This window comes from Opisthorchis viverrini, assembly GCF_000715545.1.
Source record: "Opisthorchis viverrini unplaced genomic scaffold opera_v5_93, whole genome shotgun sequence".
Classification (NCBI taxonomy): Eukaryota; Metazoa; Platyhelminthes; class Trematoda; order Opisthorchiida; family Opisthorchiidae; genus Opisthorchis; species Opisthorchis viverrini.
The window spans coordinates 1,482,836-1,507,429 of record NW_008751750.1 but is presented as its reverse complement, the minus strand read 5'-3'; the positions used below and the strand labels follow the sequence as shown (position 1 = coordinate 1,507,429).

The window sequence follows — 24,594 nt, the reverse complement described above, 5'->3', positions numbered from 1 at the left end:
ATATATATATATATATATATATATATAAAGTTGGCGTAACAAGCCCTTTATCAAGCCAGCAGGTGAGTTCGTACAGTTTCTCTCTGACAGTAAAGCGTAATCTATGTCATGTCTCAAGAGCACAAGCAGACCTGATTCTGTCCAGTGCATTGAATCAATTGGAAAAAAAGTTTGGAACCGTTGAGAAGTCATCGTTTCAGAATGGCTTGGCAATTTTTTGCTTGGGCAACGTTATGCTTTCGACACAAAGGCTTCATCACCCTAAGCGAGTAGGTTGGCAAGCTCGCCAGGTTTTAAGGCAGTCAGTAAAACGTCTTCTGGTAGGCGTGTGGAGAACGGTTTTGGATCAGTCGAGCTGACACGTGTTGGTGTCGGAAGGAGGAGGAGTCATCTTCTGAATTCCACTGATGTCATCCACCCTCCCCCCAACTAAATTGTTGCAACACTCACAAGCCCACAAAGACCAACAAAGTCTACCAGTGGCATCCGCGGTGGATCATAAGTTGAAGCATCCTGAAGTGGAGGATTAAGGAACCGAACCCAATCGGAACTTTTTTCATAAAGGAAACTACCCACAAGGTTGCTGAAAAGTCTTCGACAGCCCACGACCGGTTTCACCCTTCTTGGGGCTCATCAGGTAGGCACAAATGTGTGTATTTCTCGAAAACAGTACAATTTGGGTTCAAGTAGATCATAAGGTTGACGGAAAGTCGGGGACTGCGCCTACCTGATGAGTCCCAAGAAGGGCGAAACCGGTCGTTGGATGTCAAAGAGTTTTCAGCAACCTTTTGAGTAGTTTCCTTTACGAAAATATACTGCGATATCTCGAATATCGTGTCAACTGAAACATGAGGCGGCCTGTGTGCAGCACTTTCAGTTGTAGAATATCATAAACCAGAGATTCAGTTGAATCTCGTGAAAACCAAGTCGATTTGCAAATGAGTGTATTTCCCTAATCGGAAGTTATTTGAAACTCCCCCAACCCATCAACGCCAGATTTTACACTAACCGACAAGAGCCGTTAATTGACATCAAACACTGATCTAGTGCGCTAATATGAAGACGTGATTGGTTCTGTCTTTCTTAAAACCTGGTCAACTTGGTGACCTGCTCACTTGGCCTGATGAACCCTTTATGTCAAAAGCCAAACGTTGCCCAAATAAAAAAAAACACTGATTATATACTATGCCCTTCTGAAATGTTGTCCAGTGTATGTTTATTCATGCTGGTAAGAGTTCCTTCCCATTCATTCCTTGTATCTATGCATGCACGATAAGCAAATCATATGTTCTGACGTATAAAATCAAAACCCACTAATTTTGTAAAGGTGGTTCAATTGCAAGAACTGTTCGATGTTCGCCACTCGGTGTTTATTGTCGGTAATGCGGGAACTGGAAAGTCCCAAGTTTGGAAGACGTTACAGCAGACCTACCGGATAAAGAAACAGAAACCAGTCGCTATTGACTTGGACCCCAAGGCGGTGACTAATGATGAGTTGTTCGGTATCATCAACCCCTCAACCAGGGAGTGGAAGGACGGTGAGTTGTTTGGCCGCAGTATATCACTATTATCTACTGATCTAATCATTCAATGTTGAAAAGCCGACCTCAAAGGAAATCTACCCAATTCTAGCTCCTTTCTTGAGCTCATTAAACTAATCAGATTAAATCTTCGAAGAGGACATTCTTTGCGATCTCATGCGGTAATTTTGAAAGGGGTTAACTACTACCGAGAGTTTAACGCCTGGTACTGATGTTACCCGTAACTCCCTCATTGTAATTTGTATTATAGTGTAATCTTATCTAATCTTGTCTAACCGTCTAATCGCTATTGAATCACAGAATCAGTTGTAACATCCTTTTGTGTTTAGCTACCACGCCACCCGAAGGAAGCACAAGGACTGAAAGGAGCAGTCGAGATACCGGGTCTTCCGGTCAATAAGTTCTCTCCCCAACGAATAGGCTATCTCAAGCCCAGTCACGGAGAAGGTCAATCCAGGAAGGTGATCGACGTTATTGTTGAACCCTTCGTGTTGATGTTGGGATTTCGTCTGAATGGATTAAAGTTACGCGGATTTTATTGTAGTGTGCTCAGTTAGATCATCGAGCCGACGGAAACTGGAGAACTACACCCATCTGATGAAATTTGAGAAAGGTAAAACAGGGCATGAGCCGTCGGAGATTTTTCAGCAATCTTAGGAGTAATGCCCTGTCAAGAAACTTGCTGGCCATCTATTTTTAACAGGGATTAGAATCCCTACATTTGGCTTGGAAATGTCAGCAATACGCTTCGGCCAGAGATCAGTCCACTGACCTATCAGCTTGATTACCCCAATTCGGACATGGCTAGGTCACGAAGTCCACCGAACTGCGAAAAGACCAACAGGGACGTGGGTTAGGGTGGGAGGGATGTTGGATGAGAAAGTATACTGTGGGAAGGTCACAGTCGGCTGAGGCGAACAGTTTTCAACACACAATCTAGGTAAGCTGACTGTTGGGTGCGATCATACAAGGAGTGAACTCAAACAAACGGAAAAAGGGATTGAGTTTTTTGCCAAATTTTTCCTGCTCCATGGATGGAAGATGGAAGTTCATCTCATGGTAGATGGCAACAATCGATCTATCCAACAGTCTGGTTTCTCGCCAGTCACAGGAAAACAATCCGTGTCACTAGAGCACGACAACGCACCGGTGCAATTGAACCTGGAGATAGAAAATACGTTGTCGGTCCGTCCTGGGATTAGCAGAGACAGACTACGTGAACCGAATGGTAAACTGTCTTAGCATCGTGTGCGACAGACAACCATACTTAATGGCAACAAAGTAAGCTCACCAACCGGACGATCGATAGCGCTCAGTGGGCCGCAAGTGAGGCCAGGACGCGAAAGCTGACAACCAGTATCCCCCTTGTAACAGCTACAAGCCGTGAAGAAAACACGAGTCAAACGATCTTGCCAGTTTAATTTCGAGGATGGGGAGGCGTGAAATTTACTTTGGGTAGTGAATGTCCATCCAAGCTCGAGTTCATTTTTTTCTAATTTTATAAGTGACTAATTGCACAGAAAGGAACCATGGTCATCCACCTTATCTCTAGTCTTAGTTGGTGCCTGCCTGGAGTTTGTTTGTCTGCGAAAGATTTGTGCGACTACTAATCATCTCAGAACCGTTGGTTATATTCATTTATGAAAACTGAGGGACCTCAGTTGAACTATACTGAGAGAGTCTTAAATTGTCCACGCGAAAAATGCTATCTTTTGCGTGAAACGTCTAGGTTAATTGTTAAAGTATGCTACTATCGATTAATCAGGATACAGGATAACAGAACAACCAATGGAACCGACGGACCGAACAACCAGTCGTGATCGAAGGTCAATCCCGGCTAGCAGCATGTATATTGACACACACACACGCGCACACACAACACCACTCAACGCACAACCACCAAACCATCGCTACGCCCCACTACGCTCCCTAACAACGGACTGATGATGTCACCTCGATTAGTGATGACACGTTTTCAATCAAATTGTCCAGCTCAGCGAACAAACCAACGACCAACCCACAAATGCAATCACTAGGTTTGCTTCACTCATGTTGTCTTTATGGCTTGCATTTATGAATAGAGAATTTGGCCCCAGTGCCATGGGGACAACCAGGTGTCAGCGCTCACGTCCTGACCGCACATGATGAGAACTGCCGATCGTCCGGTTGGTGAGTTTACGTCGGTTCCGTCAAATATGGCTGTCGTCGCACTGGGTGCTGCGTCAGCATTCCGTCTGATCAACATTCCGTTCCCAAGACCAGCCGGCAGTGCATTTTGCATGACCACAATAATCAGCTGCACCGGTGAACTCATACTCGGAATTCATTCCTGTCGGTCACGTGCCCGCATAGCCTAGTGGGAGACCTGAACACCACATACACATTCCGCTCACCACCGTTTGCCTCAAGCCGTCTCTGACTCCGTACACCCCCCCCCCCCCCCCCTGAGCCCCTCTTTTCTGGACCACCGTTTGCCTCAAGCCGTCTCTGACTCCCCCCCCCCCCCCCCCTCCCTGAACGCCATTCTGTCTGAGCTGTCCAACACAAGCAAGCATGTGGTCCACTCAGCTACCTACCGGTCTCAGGCCTAGGTCCAGCTTAGATGTGAGATTACAAGCACACTTTTTTCATGAAAATATAGTTCATATGTCTGACAGACAGGCATCAGGAGCACCAAGATCGAACGAGGCATAATTCGCTGCGTCTGTATTTGCGTCAAAACTGGACCACCTTCATGACATTCTCGAGGTGTCCGACAAAAACCGTCCGGTAAGATGAGGTGGCAATCATTCTCCAAAGTAGATGGCTTAAAGGGTTTCTGACCGTCTCTCAAGTGGGATACTTGTGCACGAACATTTGGTGAATTCGATTCTGAGTGAGTTGAGGCTTTGTTGTCACCGGTGTAAACCCTACGAATTCGCTTCAACTGAACTGTAGCCCAGGAATGGTAATTTCGTTATGACCGCCATCGGAATGCATGACAAAGTGTATAAGAAGTGATTCACGTGTATCTGTCCGTCACCTTCCTCTATTTAAAGAAGAATCAATGCAGGGGGTCACATATGACATCCAGTCGTTTGATCGTAAGCCTTGGCGTACCTTGGCGTCTGCGTTCTACTGGGTCATGATAGATTCGCTTTCTTCACTGAGGACGTATGGAATAACAGATCATGAGGTAGGTGGTGAACATCTTTGGCAGGATGGTACAGTGCATACAATCCAGTGTCTGTACAAGAATATTAGTCTTTCCAACTGGCCCATTCACAATTCGGGGCGAAACCCCATAGTGAGTTTGTGGACCGAAAGTCCTGGTGGGAATTCGCACGTACCATATAGTGCACAGCCAGAACACATTTGGGCGCCCGTGCTCTCGTACCCCTCCATTGCCGGACTTCATACCACGTGAGCGAACCGCCACTCACTAACGTGCTATCTAGTCGTCTAGATTCCTCACATTTGCAGTGATAAAATCAGTTCATATTGGTGCTGCAATTAACCGTCCCTGGATTGCCAGCTGTGATCTAAGTATTGTCACCCTCGTACGACTTTCAGCGGTCTACGTTTGCATCCTGGTGACCTTGTGTGCACACAGCTTGAATACTGCAATTCCCACTCCCCCTACCCAGGTTAGGTTCGTTCTACCTCCTGTTGATCCATGCTTCCCAAACTCGTTTCGATAATTGCATTACGTCTACCGTTATAGCACAACGGAAACGCGTACCAACCTCGATGCCGGCACATGCTTCCTGCACGGGTCATCGTCGTTTTACATCACCGCAGTCACCACTCGCAACTTAAGTTTACCTAAAGGGTTCATGATGGGTCTACTACTTTATTTCCCGCGAGCCTTGGTGAAGTATATACTATTGAAACAGTTTGGTAGTTAATGATGTGCTCATATAAAGTGACTGAATGAACGAAACGTGAGTTCAACACTTTGTCTTTGGGTTGGGAAGAGTGTTCAAAAGAAAATGATGGGAATTCAACAAGAACGGTGGTTGTAGGTTTTCGGTCAAAGCTGGGAGCAAAAGAACGACGAATCAAATTCCTCTGTGATTCGTATATTGGAGGAATTTCGGTAAGCAACCCAAAAGCTATGTTTTTGGTCTCAACAAATCATTTGTCTCTATGGATGCTACGCTTTCTTCCATGATAACCATACGTTACGTTCCCTGTAATAATCAGGCTCAGGGCTTACTCAGCGGAATTTCATTCCCGTCATTCGACATCCACTGGGTATCACAGTAGTGTGAATGTATTGAGGATGCACTCGAGATCGTTTACGAGTATCCGACGCTAAGTCAGAGTAGCAGCAAATAAGGCACATACCCATCCAGCCAGTGTTCTTTGACAAACCTAGCAATTTATTTGAAATGAGAGTGAGAAATTCCGCACCCCATGACTTTAATATGATTGGCTGCAGTCCTCTACGAACGCGCATTTTCCACGTGCTTCTGAAGTACGCCCCAGCAGTGCTGATACCAGATGTGTGCGCGCGCGGTACGCGAACGTGTACACATCTTTGAGAGGCCGCAGGGTTGGGAGACCGGAGAACGTGGTTGGTAGTTCGGATAGTGTTAGGCCCACAAAGTGAGGCATTTACGCTGTTTTTGCCAGTATGTTCACTCCAAGCCTGCAATGGTTACCGTGCCCCCCCCAACTCGACTGACCACTATTTGCGATTCATTTGGTCTGTTTAGGAGGCGGCCAAACAAGCAACTGACAAAAGCGAGTGGTCGGACGGTCAGTGAATGACTGGAATGGTGCAACGTGGTGACTGCACTCATTGCTCGGTCAACGTTTGGAAAAGCATTCGAGAAGCATCTGATGGGGCTTATGAACGGCAACAGACGGCAGCGTTGCTTCGTGTTAAAGTGTAGGCACCGACGGTGCACCTATCCCAAAAACAGCCAGATAGGTAAACACTGGAAGAAAGAACACCTCGTGGTGCGATTTATGTCAAAGTTTAGAGTACTCTATTTGACCGAATATCTCAACAGCTTGTGGGGGAGGTAGATTATACAGTACATTCTGGTTTTGCGAGAGACTCACCTGGAAGCCAGCTGAACCTCTAGTTTGTGATGTCCCCAGGCAACTGAATGTGCTGCACCATGCCGCCTCACGTTTCACCTGCTACGATATTCAAGATATCGCGATACGTGTATATATGTAATACACTACTCATAAGGTTGCTGAAAATTCTTCGACTGCCCACGGCCGGTTTCGCCCTCCTTGGGGCTCATCAAGTAGGCTCAGTCCCCGAGTTTCCGTCAACCTTATGTTCTACTTATGTTCTACCTTATGTTCTACTACTGCACGAAATTGGCGAAATTGCAAACTAAGTTGGGAACTGCGCCTACCTGATGAGCCTCAAGGAGGGCGAAACCGGTAGTGGGCTACCGAAGAGTTGTCAGCAACCTTATGAGTAATGTTCCATCAAGGAAATTTACTGCGATACTACGAATATCGTACTAATTGAAAAACGGGACAGAATTTTGCGGTACATTCATATGATGGCTACCATAGATGACAGATTCGGTCGGAATCACTTGAGCCTCCCGTTAACACCTCCGTCTATTCTCAATCAGCGCCTCGGTTGTCTGCTGCAGAGAAAAAATGATAGCGGACCAGTTCGACGTGTTTTCCGTCTGTGAGTTTGGTGGCCCTTCCGGCATCCCATAGGTTCAGTCATACGCCAGAAAATTCTCGCCTTGGTCTACTGTGCATTTTTCGCAGAAGGCTTGCTCTTCCCAACGAACATCTGATCACCACCACCCACCACACCACTTATTAGTTTCGGCAGCGTTCAACAACGGTTACATTATCTAACCACACCGCTTCAACTTGCCGTGGGGGGAGGGGCAAGAGAACCTAATCGAACGTTCAGATCGAGGTAAAAAAGGCGGGCCACTCAGCGGACGTCTCAACAAAGCGTACGTTCGGTTGGTTCAGGTCCCGTTTGGACTGGGCCGGGCTGAGCTGAAATAAATCAGCGATATGAGGGATTTGGGACCGATTCATAGAGAACCGAAGGCACATGGTTCGAATAAAACTGACAAGTTTGGCGTAAACGGACAAAAGTCGCAATCTCGACCATACTGATGTTTTGATCAGCCAATCAACACTAGAAATCGAACACTCTCAGAAAGGACACTTGTGTAATCTGACCGAGACTTAAGGGACAGTGGGACACAGTCGATCTCACACCCAATAGCACAAAAGCCACAGCCGTCCACTGTCTAAGATATTCCGACGGACAGTAGAAACATGTGGTTCGGGTGTTAGGTGTATGAAGCCCAGATACCAATCGAGGCACGGCGACTCCTTTCTTGTCAAGTCGTTCGAACGGGGCATCGCATCGACGGGCGTCAGATTTTACGACCTGTTGGTTGTAGGTATTGCACAGATGCGCTTGCAGTCACGATGACGGCCTACCTGGTTGATTACAGAGAGTGGTGTATTCTATCACCTGGAAAATCACTGTTCGTACAGAAAACAAGCTGATGACGAAATCTGGACGAACGGTCATGTGACACACAGGGTCGGGTGGTCCAGGAGTCTGCAGTCATTATGAAACCCAGACTGAGGAATGTCTACACCAACAACAATCCACTGCGAACTATGAGCTGAATACTCTGAAGAGTAGGTTCTGCTTTAGACATCAGATGAAGATGTCTGAATATGAGGTCTTCACAGCTTTACCCTTACCAGCTGCATCGCAAGGATTGTGACAAGTAATGAAATAGATCTTTGATCATATTTTGATCATATTTTTGGCGGAAATAGAAGCACGGGCTTTCCAAACTAGTCACTTTCCTCTAAGTGCGGTCTTCCTGGGTCATGAGATTACCTGGACTTCATCTCAGCTGGAAACTTCGAGCTGCATTGGTTTTTACCAAATATTCGACCCCCATCGAGAACAGATCTCCACACGACGGGAAGTATCGAACCATTGGATTAGGTCTGTGTCAGCCCTTGCTCATAGTCGTACAATAGTGAACTCAGTTCCTAGTGCTGTTTCTCGACTTTCCAGTGAACGTTTTCAATCAACGGTGGAAGCCCTTACAGTCCGGGTATTCGACACTATTTTCACTGTCTCATCACTCCGTCACACAAGTCAAGCCCTGCCTTGTATTTCCTGTTTGACGCGATCTGTTCGGGCATGCGAAGCTATAAAAAACTGGAAATCGATTTTTTTGTTGAGGAGTATTTTAGCAGCTCGGGTAGCGAAGATGGCCGTTGGTTTGCTCGCTGATCCGAGCGAGCAGTCAAGATAAGGGGAGGGCTGTTCAAGCGAGTGCGGTGTATACATGACCCACAAACATCACATCTGTCCGGACCTCTGATTACTGAAAAAACATGCGTCAGATGTGAAATAAAAAACAGAGTCCCCTCAACTCAGTATCTGTGATGGTAAGCAGGGCCAGGCATGCATAGTGCGAGTTGAAGATGTGCAGTTTCCCATACTCTGATCCCTTTCTTCTCAATGGACTGTGGAATGATATCTCATATATAATCATATTTTGAAGCTCTGACATACATATGCGATAAGTGTCTAATCATTTGGACACAGTTTTCGACGGTAGTTTGGGCTTGGAGATATCAGCCACCTGATCCAAGAAACTGCAACCGTCATTCCTATCTACTAAGCTATCCGGTCGGATCTCATTGAAGCAGATCTTGATAGGGCTGTTGCACATAATTCTTCATATCATCTCAATATACTCTATACGCCTAGAATGGATAGCTTGATAAAATTCGCGCCAGTGCTTACCTTTAATAGGTTGGAGAGCGGGCGATTAGGGCCCTGAGAGTATCAGTATCACAAAATTAAGGTAAGTGTCTCTCTGCGAAGACTCACTCCAGGCCAGGTGGCACGGAACCAACAATGATCTGTTTGCGGACATCATGTGAGCTAAAACGATTCAACGGTTCCAACACCCACTAGTCACAGCATTGGCTTGTATGCGACCCTCTTTGGACAACAGCACAAATCAAATTTCTTCTTTCATCGGTTTCCCACTGCGAGTCTGTCATACGTGCCTTTTTTTGAGTCGCTTATCATCTTCTGAGTTCATCGTCTGACACTAAGTTTTCCATTGTATGTAAGTACTCATCAATGCATCTGGCCAGTGCTATCAAACTCATATAGCTAGTCACCTGTGTAAAACGGACAATGGTGTTGTTCGCGTTCTTTCCACCCTGCTAACCATTTCCCTTATTTTTGCATCATTCAGAGCACGATTTCGAACTCTATCCCGTCCTGGAAGCTTGGGTGCAGTCTCCCAAACTCTCGTCGAGTAATCATTTGTCTGTCGCTTCACGCTTACTAGCTCCACTGTTCTCTCTCAGCAGATTATCAGCAGCAGATTATTTCAGTAGATTATCACTCATAAGAGCCGTAGCGAACCAAGGGTTTCGTGGTGCACGCGATTGATTTGAATACTTCCATTGTTTGCTTGGTAGGGTCAGGGATACGAAGCCAGCCCACTTGGCAGGAGTTGCGTCCTGCCATGTTGTGGCCTAATTGATACCGCAACCATGAGTGAAAATCAGTAATACTTCCTGTTTTACACTCTGCTGGCTGTTCGACAGGTAGACGTAGCTCCGAGCTACTTCACTGTTTCGGTGCTAAACCTACCTTATTGGCTAGTTTGATGGCGGTGAGTCGATACAACTAGCGGGCAAAGAAGGTAATCGTAATTCACGTTGCCTTTGAACCCATCGAGTGTAAGGCGGTGCCCACCTCAAGTCAACTGAGACTGGTGTGATCTCAAACACAGACAGTGATTTAGCGACCAGTCCATGTCTTGATTCTGGGCTCTGTGACTGGATCATCGATCAGGTGATATCTTGCCGAGGCGTATGCTTATTGGCTGAAATTGAGTTTCTACTTACCGGAACGTGTCTTCAAGCCATGTAGCAAGGGCACAGTAGTCTGGTATGGTATACACTGGGCATCGATATATTGCAGAGTTCATTATGTAAAGGAGCAGGCTAACTGGTTGGGGATGCCCTTCAGTAAAAGGCGCTGCTAAAGAAGCTGACTAGATAATGAGCAGTCTAGGTTACTTTTTGGGATGTATCACCATGCGATTTTTGTACCATTCTCATGGTAATCTATTTCACACGATCAACACTATGCCTTATAGGACTGTTCTCTGTTGTCATGCGTGATCTGGCTAACATGACTGGACCCGATCCGAAGTGGATTGTTCTGGATGGAGATATCGATCCCATGTGGATCGAATCACTCAACACGGTCATGGATGATAACAAGGTTTTGACGCTGGCCAGTAACGAACGCATCCCACTGACGGACAGCATGCGTTTGTTGTTTGAAATCAGTCACTTGAAAACGGCCACACCGGCTACCGTTTCCCGAGCTGGTATTTTGTACATCAATCCTGGTGACCTGGGCTGGATTCCGTGAGTTATTTTGTCAATACTTTTTTATTATGTATTGGTCAGGTGGCTGTATCATTGAAGTCAACTAAGATATCGGCAGCTCGTCGAACAGATCGACGGAAGTCACCATGTTAATCCTTCATCCGATATTTATACTCTTTTCTCAAAATCACCACTATCTGTCCTGCCTGCGTAATTTGTTTGTAAGTAGTGCGGAGATGTGCAAGTTTCAACTGAGCTGGTATCGTGCATGTCAAATCAGTCTATGCTGAAAATGCGAGAGGCACTGCACACTGTTGTTTCATCCGTGTTGGGATCATCGGCAATGTCCATCCCACGGTTCTCCAGGTTGATTTTCACCCATGATCTCCGTGCCAGCAACAGAGAACTATGTCAGTTGGCCATGAGTTGCTGAACAGCGATGTGACTGACTGGACACACACTGTCTTTCAATCACAGTTCACGTTGCCTGATTCCTTGTGCGATCCTTCGGCTGACGGCTCCCATTCATTTGGGTGTTGGTGGTCGTGGGATTTGGTGTAGCACATACTCACATGCCTCTCGTCAGAACAATCGTCCTCGTGCAATCATCTTGGTGAGTCCACACTCAAGGGGGAAGCACTGGAGTTGAGTTTCCTCTCATTAGAGCTCATCAGCAGTGCATATCTCAGCAGTACCGGGGTTCGAACTCCGCACATCTGACACGTGAGGCGGGCGTGTTGCCACCGTTCCACCGGCGCACGCTGGACTCGTCCGAATTTTTAGGTCTGAACAGGTGAACATGTTCGCGCTTGGGTGGTGTGAACGGAACGCCCGACACCTCGAATGACGACCCAGTAGTAGCATAAGTGGTTGTGTCGGTCGATTGGCCCGTCAGTCAGGGCTTCCCAGTGGGGTTGCGCGATGGATAGGGGAATGTTAGAATAACCAAGATCTAACTTAGTGGGACCAGTTAATCGTAGATTGATTTGAAAGTCACCGAAAAGGAATTCAACCATAGATGGAGTGTGGCTAAAATTCGTTTTGGATTGTTTCAAGCTCTATAGCTGCTACGACACGTTATGGCTAGCTGCGGCATTCTTTGGATTTGTTTTCTCACTACTCGTTTGAACGGCTCTTCTTCTTATTCAACACGATTACTTCGGTTGGCCCACCTCAAATCGGGAATCTTTATTAATCCAACCACCCGAGCAATGACCCAGTGGTTGTCTTGGTAATGCCGATCGATTGATCCAGTTCTCAAAACTTCCCAGACAAGTAACACAATGAGCACGAATTGGTATTCAGAGCCCTCGCAGTTGACGCAGTTATTTCGTGTGGATCACGCCGGAGGGAGACACTGAACTCGAGTTTCAACATCATCAATCATGTGTGTTCAATTGGCGCTGGTGACGCAGTGATAACACGCTACTCTTGCATTCATGATGTCCTGGGTTGCAATCCAGACTAGGCGAAGGAAATACACTGCTCGAGAGCTCTCGTAAGAGAGGAAAAATACTTTAGGCGCTTCCTCGCTTTGGTACTGGTTAACCAGAATAATTGGGGTTAGGACTTCAATCAAGAGTGATGTGAACGCCAACATAGTGCACCGCGAGGATCGCTCATTTGGGCTACCTACTAATCCAGCTACGAGATTTCAATGCTACATTGACTTAAGGGGATAAGTCCCGACTGAAACGTCCACTGCTTTGATTTTGACAACACAGATGAACACTGGTGCAAATCAGTAAGTAACAGTTATCAATGAATTAGATAGTTTATTACTTTGATGATACACGCAACGGAAACTGTTTAACCATCAAAAGCACCAAGTGACCCACTGCGGATATTTCAGCTTTCCTAGTCTGACAAAAATCCTAAACGTTTTGGTAGAAGGTGATACGAGTGACAGACTCTACAGACTATAAAGAAAAAACGTACGAGAAGGTTCAGTGTCAATATTTTTGCGTCCATTGTTGCTTTCCATGTATCTATGAGGATACCTCCGTCCGGCATCCAAAATCATGAGCTAAATAGCTCAGACTACATTGATTCCCCGGAACAGAGACAGGTCAAGGGGAATGGCCTACCTAGTCTTATACTGGAGGATGGGGGTATTTTGAAGAGCGACGTTCTATGGATTATACGACCCCATAGTAAAAGATATACCTCCGTTTTTTATGGCACTATGAAAGGCCCAGGTTTGTGTAGTAACGTTGTGACCTTACCACATAAGGCCTACACTAGAACGAACACTGCTTTGGAGGCCACCGTCTGTACCGTCCACGAACACAGCGACAATGATAAAGTTTATGATAAATCCATTTGAAATCCCTCACTTTGCACCTAAAATGGAGCCTGAGATCTGCATTTGAGTCAAAGTGTTTGCTTGATCCCATCATAAATATTTTCACGACCCCAGCAACAAAGATGAGCAGGTGTCTAAATGTATGTTTCCACCAAACGAAGATTTTATCACGATGATGCCGCACTGTCGTAGAAACGTCTCGGTACATTGGGAATCATCCAAAAGCATTTAATACTCAAGTCTTCCGGTTCGGCCACTTGCCACAAGGCAAACTTTCAGATTTTCTGGACAGAAAAAGACAAGATTAGCGTGGCGAATTTGTTGTCCACTATCCTGGTATTGATGATTCGTGTGTTGTCAGTACATGTAATTTGATAGTGCAATACGCTTTCCTTGTTTAGGATTTGTTAGAGAAATTAAATGCGGGTAACGAATTGCGAACATAGCAGTTTTACTTTGTTCGAGTGCAAAACAGCAGGTGTATGTACGTTCCGGCTACCCTGCTCTCAGGGGTACATATTCCGAATAAACAGTCAACCCAAAGATAACCGGTCGATACCACCAAAAGCGCTCGAAATATGGAAAACGGAGACGAGGCGAATATACAGACGATGTGGTCAGAAAGCTTAAATGAAGTGAGCAAGCGAAGCCCGAAAGGTTGCCTGTTCCGCTTGCCATGCAACAAAATCTGATTTCGAAGCACTGCTCAATTGCTCAATCGACGATGGCTTGTATGTCCGGTCTCTGTTCATTATCATTCCACTGTTGGCACTCCTGTTTGGTATTATGCACACTGTCGATTTACTTCTCGTCAAGGGTCTGCTTTTACTGTATTCGACATTCACCCTCAATTCCAGTGCTTCGCTGTGTTATGTTGACCAAGCGAAAATCGCCAGCAGAGTAGAACTGTTCAAAAAGAGTGGTGTGAGAACGAATATGCCATAATGACCTTATTTCCACCCGACTGCAGGCCACAGATGATAACCATATCACTATCCTTGATCGTCGAAACACTGGATTAGAATCACCCTTCAGTTGCGATGCGACTGATGCGACATGGTTGAGCATGCAGGGCTTCGGGCGTGCTCATTTAGGCTGATGATGCGTTCAGTAAGGTTGATCCGGAAAGCCTCCCCATTTCGTGAAAAAATACCGGTGCGCTCAATTGGAACGCCGCATTGTCTACGCCTCTGAAGAACAGGAACATCAATGATCTTAGGTGCAAAACCTCTGTGAGTGGAATAAAAGTTTTTAAGCGTATGTGCTCAAACCAAGAACCGTCCTTAGCTACCTTCATATTTTCGCAGCTCACCAAATCTCATTGTCCACTGAGGCAATCATACCTCTGACGGGAAAACTCTGTTGGAATACTTTCATAGCACCACTGGGACCCCGGGATACCTAGATGGGGTTCAAAAGTTTGGACTGGTATTCTGAACTCAATTACCTGTCTGTTTTAGTCCATCGTACCTTTAAAAACTCAATTTCATTGTGCAAATACTGAGCGCCCAATAGATTATTTTACTATGAGCCCTTTGAAAGCATGCATTGAAATGCGGCTCTGTACGCACTCTCAAGAGTCCATTAACGGCTGTCAGCCAACCGCATCAGTACGTTAGTGACAAGGCCTGTCCAAACTCTGTCGAGCGATAGCGTGTGCTGTGTAGTCGGCATGACAACTGCGTTCAAACTTGGGAAACCTGATCGGTGCTCGAAGCTCTGAGCGTCTGAATGTTGTAAAAAGAGTTGGTGCATAACTAGAACTGATGGCAATGAAAATGGAGAAGGAACTTGGACGGCATCGAGCGTCCAATACAAGCCGGTTCTGTCTGCCAGTGAGTGATCGAGTAAGGGTAGTGATGCTGAGTGGATAGCGTGGCCCCGCACTGGTGTGGCGCAGTTCTCGATGATACATGACCAATCAGAGAAAGGGACGTTTTGGAGCTTGCGACGAAATACCAATGCCCTAGCAGGAGAGAAAACTCAGGCAAGACGTCACTGTATAAAATTTTTCAGGAAGCAGATTATCGATTCGAAAGGAGTGTACGGAAAAGTGCCCAGTAGCGTAACACCAAAGAATGTGCATTATAAGTTTACACATACAACCTGGAAAGCTAACTGGCTTTCCGCGCTGTTTTTCAGACCCTGTAGAATCATTCTACATTCGGTGAACCGACCAATCAGCCAAAAATTTCAATAGCAAAGTTTGCACAACTGGGTTTCCGGCCTGATGCTCGCCACGTCACTGTAAGTCTTCCCACGTTAAATATAAGGCTAAGTTGATTGTATGAGTGGGTATTCCGGCACAAAAACTGCCGGATCGTTTCTATTTTTCGGACAACTTGACCGGTAAGTACTACTAACAGTATCGAGTTTCACAGCTGGTAGAAACGAGTGGTGTCTGGTTTCAGGAGGATAGTGCCCTATCGCGCTAGCCCGGAAATGTACACATACCGGAATGGTGGATTAACAGGTTAGGATCCTTTGCTTGACGCGCGTTCTAGGGTATCTGGAGAGTTGTTAGTGGACTAATCGGTCAAGAAGACTTCAGAAGTCACTGTGAGAAGATAATCAAAACGAATTTGAAAGAAAGAACATTCAGATGCTACCAGGATGTTTGAGGGCGTTCCGAATAAATACATCCTTAAAATTATGCAAACAGTAGCATCGTGTATCATACTGGCGAGATCTTTTTGTTACGAGTTTCGGAGACAGATGCCTTGAATAAGTGTTTTAAGATAGGCTAAGGTAATGTCCCATTCTATTCAAATGGAGCGGTCGCATGATGTTAAGATGGGTTGTATGAAGCGTAATTCCCAAACAAATTTTGTTCAAATTTCCCCATACCAACAGCAATCGATTAGTAGGCCAGAGGAAGAATAATTTCACAAGAAGGGTGAAAATTCCATCTGATTAGGTGCCACTCAAGGGGTCAGTCAATACGTGACCACGTGATATGGTTTCTGTGATTAAAATACGAGTGACACCCTATCCTCTCTAAGTAAGGGCTAATCACACTGCTGTGTAGCCGCTCGTCTCCGAACGGCTAAGTGTCCGGCCTCTGGCCACAAGGTCGTGGGTTCGAAGCTTTTCGAGTTTCGTGAGATGCGCACTGCTGATGAGTCCCAATAAGGAGGAAACAGCTATACGGTGCTTCTTGGTTTTTTGGCATAGGCTGGATTCACTGACAGGATGAAAAGATCGATTTAAAATTATCTAGTATCCTTACACTTCCATTAAATCATGTGTGACTGAATCACCCTAAACATGGTGCGCAGAAAGCTTGTATGGCTCCAGTCGCACTGAGGACGTTCAAATTGCATGATATCACTCAGGGGAAATCTGTCTACTGAATTTACGATCAATGTCGATTTGGTACGCACAGCACTCAAAGTAGCGTTGCATAGTGAGGAATAGCGGAATGCCTCTAGGGCTGTTTTCAGAGGGGCTTGGTAAAAAATCGGTAGTTTTTATTTCGGAAACATTTCGCTTTTGACTCAAAAGCTTCATCAGGCCGAGTGAGCAGGTCACCAAATTGTCCAAATGAAAACTGCTGATTGTTTGCCAAGCCCTTCCGAAATGACGACTTCTCAAACGGTTCCAGAGCTTTTCCAATTGATTAAAAGCCTCTAAGGCTGCATCACTGACTCAGACTGCAATCGACCTGCACTCAAAATGCGCGATGCATTTCGCTCCTGACTACAGTGTCCCTGATCTTGGTTACTAATCATTAACTAGCTGTCCTCCAGAAAGTGCTAACCCGAATGTTCATTATCGTTTGTGCGTAGGGAAAAGACTTATGCCTAAAAAGTTGTTGGAATGGGCACCAGATGAAGTACAGCGAGATTTGCTGGATCGGTCTCCCGGCTACTATCAAGCTACAGAAGAAAAGGTAGTGTGTGCGTAAATGCACCATTTCGAGGTCTCTTATCAAATAAGTAACGATTCATGCCAGGGTTTTGATCGCAAGAAGACCTGAGCCAGCGAATGCGTTTACCTTCATCGCTGTGGTCCGGTTTTATATTCAGTGTCCTGCTTTTAGAATTTTAATTTCTTATAGTGACTTCTCACTTATACGACACGTAATGCGTTTGATGATAGCATTCGAAATGGTGCAATTCAAATAACTTACTTGGTAGTATGAGGTTCTGAGCGCCTGATCAGCAGTGTGATTAACTGGAACTTAGACGGTATAGTATCACTCATCCTACGGTCACGGGATTCACGTCACTTGACCACTTGTCGACTGGTTCCCAAAGTGACTTCTCGATTGGAAAGCTCACGTTTTTGACTTATTCTTCCTTCTGAGGTACCTTTAGTCCATTGATAGCATGAAGAGAGTCCGAGATAATTGCGAGTTGATCACACTACTGGCCAGCCGCTCGTGGCCGGGTGATTTAGTCTTCAATTACTTGCAAGGAGGCCATGGTTTCGAATCCCCATGGAGGTACCTGAGATGTGCACTGTTGATGAGTTCCAATAGGAATGAATCCGCTTTACAGTGCCTCTCGGTTTTTCGGCATAGACTGCCTTCAGTTAAGGGACGAAATTTCGATTGCAAATGTATGTTTAACTGAAGATGTGATAAAGTGACTGTGTGGTGACTTGTTTCCTGACGAGCCTTGTGGACTGGCCGAGCTATGGCCATCGATCCGTAACTAGTTGCGAGGCGCACATGCATTCATATAGTGAGGCGGGAACCAGAACCCAAGTTCATGCCTGGTCCACTCATTCAACCTTAACTGTCGGAGCTTGATTCTATAATCCAACCTAGCAGCTGTTAAGTCTGATAAACAAAAAATTTTATTTTCATTCAAGCTACGTACACAGTTGGCTTGATGAACGGGTGCGTGCAAAGAAGACGCTTTCCCGGACAGAAAGACCTGCGTTGTCGATTTGTTTTGACAAGTATGTTGGTCCATCACTAGAAGTTGTGCGATCAAAGTTTAAACGCATCACTCCCATACCGGATATCGCCCACGTAGAAATGCTATGCTATCTCCTTGAATGTCTTTTGGACGCACAAATGGCGTCGAAAGATACGCGAGAATTTACAAAAGAGAACTATGAAATGCTGTTTGTGTTCTGTTGCGTGTGGGCTTTCGGTGGCTCCTTATTCAAAGATCAGCTGGCGGACTACCGGGTGGAATTTTCCCGATGGTGGCTCAATGAATTCAAGCATGTCAAGTTTCCGTCCACCGGTGGAGTATTTGACTTCGTTTGGAGTCTGCAGAGCCGTAAGTTCGAACCCTGGAATTCCAGACTTACAAAATGTGAACTGGATCCGGAAGTGCCACTGGAGGTAGGTTATATAAAGTTCGTCATAATGAATGCAAGTTGGTTATATTCTTGATATTCTGTTTGAGAGCAACCGCTAGGATTTAACAATACGGTGAAGTTGTATTCCGTTTCTTGTACCACTTTCGCACACACACACTTTCACACTGGGCTCAGACAACCTGAAAAGATTTTGCGGAGTTGCATTACTTTTGTGTGTGACCGTCATAGAGTTCCTTTCCTTTAGCATCACCTTTCTCCCATTTTTCTTGATGAGCATCTTCTTTCATGGTAAATAGTCCTAAGGAACAATTGCTGTCATGGCGTTCACATATAACCCTCGGATGTCTCATCTCACAAGATACAGATTGATGAAAAAGTTAGTGCAAGCTGTTTGTAGGCGACTAACCTGTCTGTTACCAGGATCTAAGCGAGCATGTGCCAATTAAATTGTAACGCCAAAGCATTTGTTCTTGATGCTTGTTACTTGCGCAAAATAGTTAAAGTGGACACTGGGCATAGTACCTGGTTGCAATGAACGATTGAGGGTCAAACGAAGATCCCTTAGGTTACTTTTATCTGAACCATTTTATCGCTTCGTCACGATATTTACCACTGTGAGGAGGCCGGTTCCCATTAACTAGTTCGCCGGAAGTACAGACACTCGCAACTATAATCTAGTTGCTTATCGAGGATGAGGAATTGATGTTGAACTGTACTGTGTTAGTTGTGTGTATTCAACATGCCTGAAGTGTTTTCATAAAGGAAACTACGCACAGGTTGCTGACAATGTTCTTGATGCTTGTTACTTGCGCAAAATAGTTAAAGTGGACACTGGGCATAGTACCTGGTTGCAATGAACGATTGAGGGTCAAACGAAGATCCCTTAGGTTACTTTTATCTGAACCATTTTATCGCTTCGTCACGATATTTACCACTGTGAGGAGGCCGGTTCCCATTAACTAGTTCGCCGGAAGTACAGACACTCGCAACTATAATCTAGTTGCTTATCGAGGATGAGGAATTGATGTTGAACTGTACTGTGTTAGTTGTGTGTATTCAACATGCCTGAAGTGTTTTCATAAAGGAAACTACGCACAGGGTTGCTGACAACTCTTCGACAACCCACGACCGGTTTGCCCTTCTTGGGGCTCATCAGGTAGGCGCAGTCTTCGAGTTTCCGTCAACCTGAAGTGTGCTCAAAACTTCTAGTTATCTCACAGTTACTTGATATCCAGTTTAGGAAGAGGTGGACCAATCACTCAGACTCCCATCTGCTCGAGTGGCTTAGTGAAACCCAGTCGTCTTGTTGATTTCTGACATTTTTTAACGCGCTCCGAAGTTTACTCGTTCACCGGTATTGAATGTCCCTTTAAATTAGCGAAATCTTCATCCATAAATCGACAAAGACGATTACCTAGGTGCTCTATGTGGGTCAAAACGCCTCAGCAGTAAAATATCGAAGTGATTTTTCTCATTCCCTAAAAAGACTCGTCTAACACTGAGAAGTTTTTTAAACAAAAAACCGGTCATTGTGTCGGCGTGTTTCAATTTTCTGCAGATCTTGATGGAGCTTGTGGGTATAACTGCGGTAGAGATGAATGACAATATCAACTCTCATAGGAGAAAAACTGGGTTGCATTTGCTAGGTAATCCAATAAATAATGATGACGCATGTTTTTAAGGTGATATGCATGCAACAAAGGATCTCCGATTATAGACATAACTAGTCTAGGCATCAGGATGAGGACATAACACAGGGCTAGTCAGCCCGTCGGAGAAGCGAGCAGCCAGAAGGGTTGTTTTGCGTCGCTTGTGCATTCGAAAATCTCAGATGGTCTAAAATAAAATTCTGTTGAGAGACACTGACTTTTAAATCGAACTATGCATAGAAATTTTCCCATCAGCCTTATAAGTAGTATATGACCAAGGACAATCCACCGTGCTAGACAATTTAGTCACAGGTTTTAGACAGTTCGGGCGCTTAAGAGCAATGTTTCAAATGGATATTCTGCAAATGGTGAGGACAAATCTATTGGTCCTGGTATTGCTTCTAGTCAATGTTATCCAGGGGCTTCTGGTAGACTTCTGGATTCAAAAGCGTGGGAGATTCGATCGCCTGTCAAATGTTTTCCTCAAGCTCATGCAACGACTCTGTCAAAAAGCTCTGTAGCGGATATTTTTTTCCTTTTTCACATACAGGCTTCTCTAGTACCTACTGTAGAGGTCGTACGTCTGCGGTTCTTCTTGGATTTGCTAATTGAAGCCGGTCATCCCGTCATGCTTGTTGGTGCAGCTGGAACGGGAAAATCGGTGATTATGCAAGACAAATTTGCTTCGCTTTCCGACGATTTCATGGTAAAAAATATACCGTTCAATTTCTACACGACCAGCCTGATGTTGCAGGACGTTCTGGACAAGAGTTTGGAGAAAAAGGCTGGCATCAACTATGGGCCACCGGGACAAAAACGTCTGATTTACTTTATCGACGACCTGAACATGCCAGAAGTGAGCTTTCTTCCTCTGGATGTCTGAAGTTCTCATTGGGTTCCTGTCATAACATCACCTTGGTATACTTATCTCCCAGTCTCCAACGGCCTCCAGCGTGTCACACTGACCACCTAAGTCTAGCTTTGTTTCAAGTGTATAGTTATGTGAAGCTTGTTCACATCCTTCACCGACCAATTCCACCAACAGAGTGAACTTCCCATTTTGGGGTAAACTATTGTGGACACCACTATATTGCTATTGCTTAGTATTTTTCATTCGAACTGACGGTTAGAAATGCCCTAACTTTAGTTTGTCTGTTTTTGACAACTTCGCTCAAGGGTTCGGATACGCTAGGAATCCCGTCTTTGAAAATCATTGGGGGCTTCCCGATATCCTCAGTCATAATATGAACATTGATCACTCATATTTCGGATTTCCCCCAATAATTTAATATTGCTGTTTTATTATTTTTCAATATTTTTAAGGTTGACCAATACTTCACTGTCCAACCGCACACACTAATACGTCAACATATTGACCACAGGCACTTCTACGATAGACAAAAATTGACCTTGAAGAGGGTGAGCAAAACTCAGTACGTGGCAGCAATGAATCCAACTGCTGGTAGCTTCACAATCACACCGCGGTTGCAACGCCACTTCTCAGTGTTCGCTCTGAGTTTCCCAGATGAATCGGCCGTGAAAACTATCTATTCTACAGTGCTTAAACAACACTTTGTACGAAACAGCTTTCCCATGACGTTGGTTCGTTCTGTTGAGACACTGGTGGAAGCTTGTCTGGCTGCTCACAACAAGATCACTGCAGTATTTCTGCCAACTGCAATTCGATTCCACTACGTATTCAACCTACGTGATTTGACGAATATATTCCAAGTGAGTAGTACATCATTCCTTTCCTCGGAATTGTAAGTTATTCTGACTAAATTATATCACATAACCATGAGGAGTAGTAGACTTACTCGGGGCATTGTGTTAGAGGTAGGGTGCTAACCGAAGAGCGTGTAGGCTTGGGATCGGTAAATAGCTTCTCGCAAGTGTACTTATTAAACCATCCAGGCGCGAAATTTCTCCACGTTGTATTAGGATGTAGAAAAAACATGAACGTGGTCGTATTGGTTTACTTCAAACTACCGTAATAATAGGAGTTGAGCAAAAAACGAAATTAACTTTTGTCCATCAATGTTTTAGTTGTCAGTAATTGATGATGCTGTCGTCAGATGAAGCTTACTGAAGGGAGTGTGTTAAGTGAACAAGCGAGTGAAAACTGCGGAATGCGTTCGGCGTAAGTAAACACCGTCAGCTCATCTTCAATTTCGGGTTCTCATTAGACTGTACCTCATTCTCTATGCCGTCGCCGAAACTCAAATATCGTCTCACACAAAAGAACAATTAGGGTAATCCTGAGAATACCTACCGATACCAACATATTTGCTCAGACTCACATTCGATGAAAGAAGGCTAGAGATTTCTGTATCATTGTCGTCTGCATTTCTGAGTACTTCACTACCATACGGAAATCCCCACATGACAAAGCGTTTGCCCAAGAATGGGACGTCTTCTCATGATTGTTTGAGCCATAAGCACGTCCAGAAACTCAATTTAGTGAGAAAAAACACTGACACACCTTTTCAGACAATTCCATACTTCTACTGGCTTCACCATGTGCCTCAAAGAACGTCTCATTTGGCCAGCCACATGAAGTGGATGATCCCCACATGCTAGTGCTACACTTTGCATGTGCTATTTGAACGGACTTGGTTGGATTTTCAAACAAGCCAAACAATTAGGAACAACGATAACAATGCTTGTTAATTCGATCACATAGAGTTTCAGAAATTTGCGGAGTCATCCACGTACTTTGTTTTGTACCAATATGATTGATGTTGAGGTTTTGGAAACAGACCAATCGTTTGAGAAATGCATTCTTTTGCACGTCATTTTGTTCTCAACTGAATCCCAGCTGAATCTCCCGTTTGGGAATCACAAACCCCCAGAAACTGTCGGAATGGGGTTCTTCTGGGAAAGATTGTCACTGCTCGGTCGCAAGCTTCGAGTTACACACTTGGGACATTTTTAGTCATCCTAAATCTGTTCAACGGTCTAGTGACCTTCGGAACTACTTATTCCGGCGGCTATCAGAAGGCAAAACTGCATATTTGCGGCTTTCAATATATCCTGACCGGATTGCCTGTTCGAATATTATTTCGCTATTTTCGAAAATTCCAAGATGGAAACCGTGTTCCCCGAATCCTCCGAAAACTAATTTTGAAAGAAAACATGCTTCGTCATCTGAACATCAGTCCAACTGACCAGTGAGAGAGCCTCTGTACTGTACATTAGTTTGAAGGACACCATAGGTGAGAAACTCATAAGAATCGTGCTGCGACCTCCTGTTCGCCTCAGCAAGTATGGAAATAAATGATTTATTCAACCTCATCGGGCGTTCGAATGACTCAGAAGCGATGGCCGGAGTCGAGCAAGGAACGCACTTCTCACTAAATAAAGCAGTGTGCAGACCCCTTACTTAGATCACGATGCTAATATAGCGAAACCCTCTAACCCGGGGGATGCGTTGAATGCGTTGAGACAAGAACGTACTTTTTGGTAAATGAAGCTAGTTTACGCTTCACTGGTGGTCAAGCGCTATCTCGGCTGCTAAGCCCCCTTGAAGGTACACATCACTCGGGCAAGGCAATGAAATTATTCACCTGTGGGCGAAATTTGGTAGCTGTCATTCATAGAGCTTTCAGCAATCTCATGAGTAGTGTATTACGTCTATATAATGCATTCCGAAATCCCGAATATCGCACTAACTAAAGCATGAGGCGGCCCGGCTCAGCACATTCAGTTGAAAAAACATCGTAAAAAAGAAATTCGGCTGGGAATAATTTGAGTCTCCCGTGAAAGGAAAATTTGTATGCAAATGAGTGCATCCGTCAAATTGCTTGCTAACCATTCAAGTAAAAGCGGAACCTCACACTGAGCACGCCTATTTAGTTAACCGCTATCCCGAGAGGTGACCGAACTCCTCCCCGGGGATTTATACTATACGTACTGAGTCAGCCTTTGGGCCTTGGACTATATCTACGATCGAGAACAGAACAGACCTAGTGAGGTTGCCTAGTTGATTCCGTTTTTCCCGGTCATATGAATGGATCTACTCACTTTCACTTTGCCATTTTCTTTTCCTTCGATTTTTGGTGAACAGTTGTAGATGAGGACACGAATACCTCTCAATTGATTGTGCTTAGACACGTGACTACAGTGCACACCAACAAGGACCCACAGCTAGCTTAATCACTGGTAATCACAAGAAGTAGGTTTGTATGACCGAAAGATAATTGAGCTGATTTTTGATCGTGTATCATGCTTGGCCTCAATAGTAGAATCATACTATGACCGCCACTCCTATATATATATATATATATATATATATATATATATATTGGAGTGGCGGTCATAGTATGATTCTACTATTGAGGCCAAGCATGATACACGATCAAAAATCAGCTCAATTATCTTTCGGTCATACAAACCTACTTCTTGTGATTACCAGTGATTAAGCTAGCTG

At 44.9% G+C, this 24,594-nt stretch overlaps 2 protein-coding genes across 2 annotated transcripts in view; one reads left to right on the top strand and one right to left on the bottom strand.

Moving 5' to 3' along the window:
- The window catches only part of T265_05183 (hypothetical protein), a gene marked incomplete at both ends in the record, with an annotated part of 93,953 nt that overhangs the window by 34,278 nt on the left and 35,081 nt on the right, over window positions 1-24,594 (top strand). The window contains 5 exons of the mRNA XM_009170115.1: window positions 1,328-1,538; window positions 10,694-10,970; window positions 18,055-18,538; window positions 20,716-21,021; window positions 21,489-21,896. Coding sequence (XP_009168379.1) covers window positions 1,328-1,538; window positions 10,694-10,970; window positions 18,055-18,538; window positions 20,716-21,021; window positions 21,489-21,896 — 1,686 coding nt within the window. The remainder of the gene's footprint in view (window positions 1-1,327; window positions 1,539-10,693; window positions 10,971-18,054; window positions 18,539-20,715; window positions 21,022-21,488; window positions 21,897-24,594) is intronic.
- The window catches only part of T265_05182 (hypothetical protein), a gene marked incomplete at both ends in the record, with an annotated part of 82,969 nt that overhangs the window by 46,383 nt on the left and 11,992 nt on the right, over window positions 1-24,594 (bottom strand). The window lies entirely within an intron of this gene.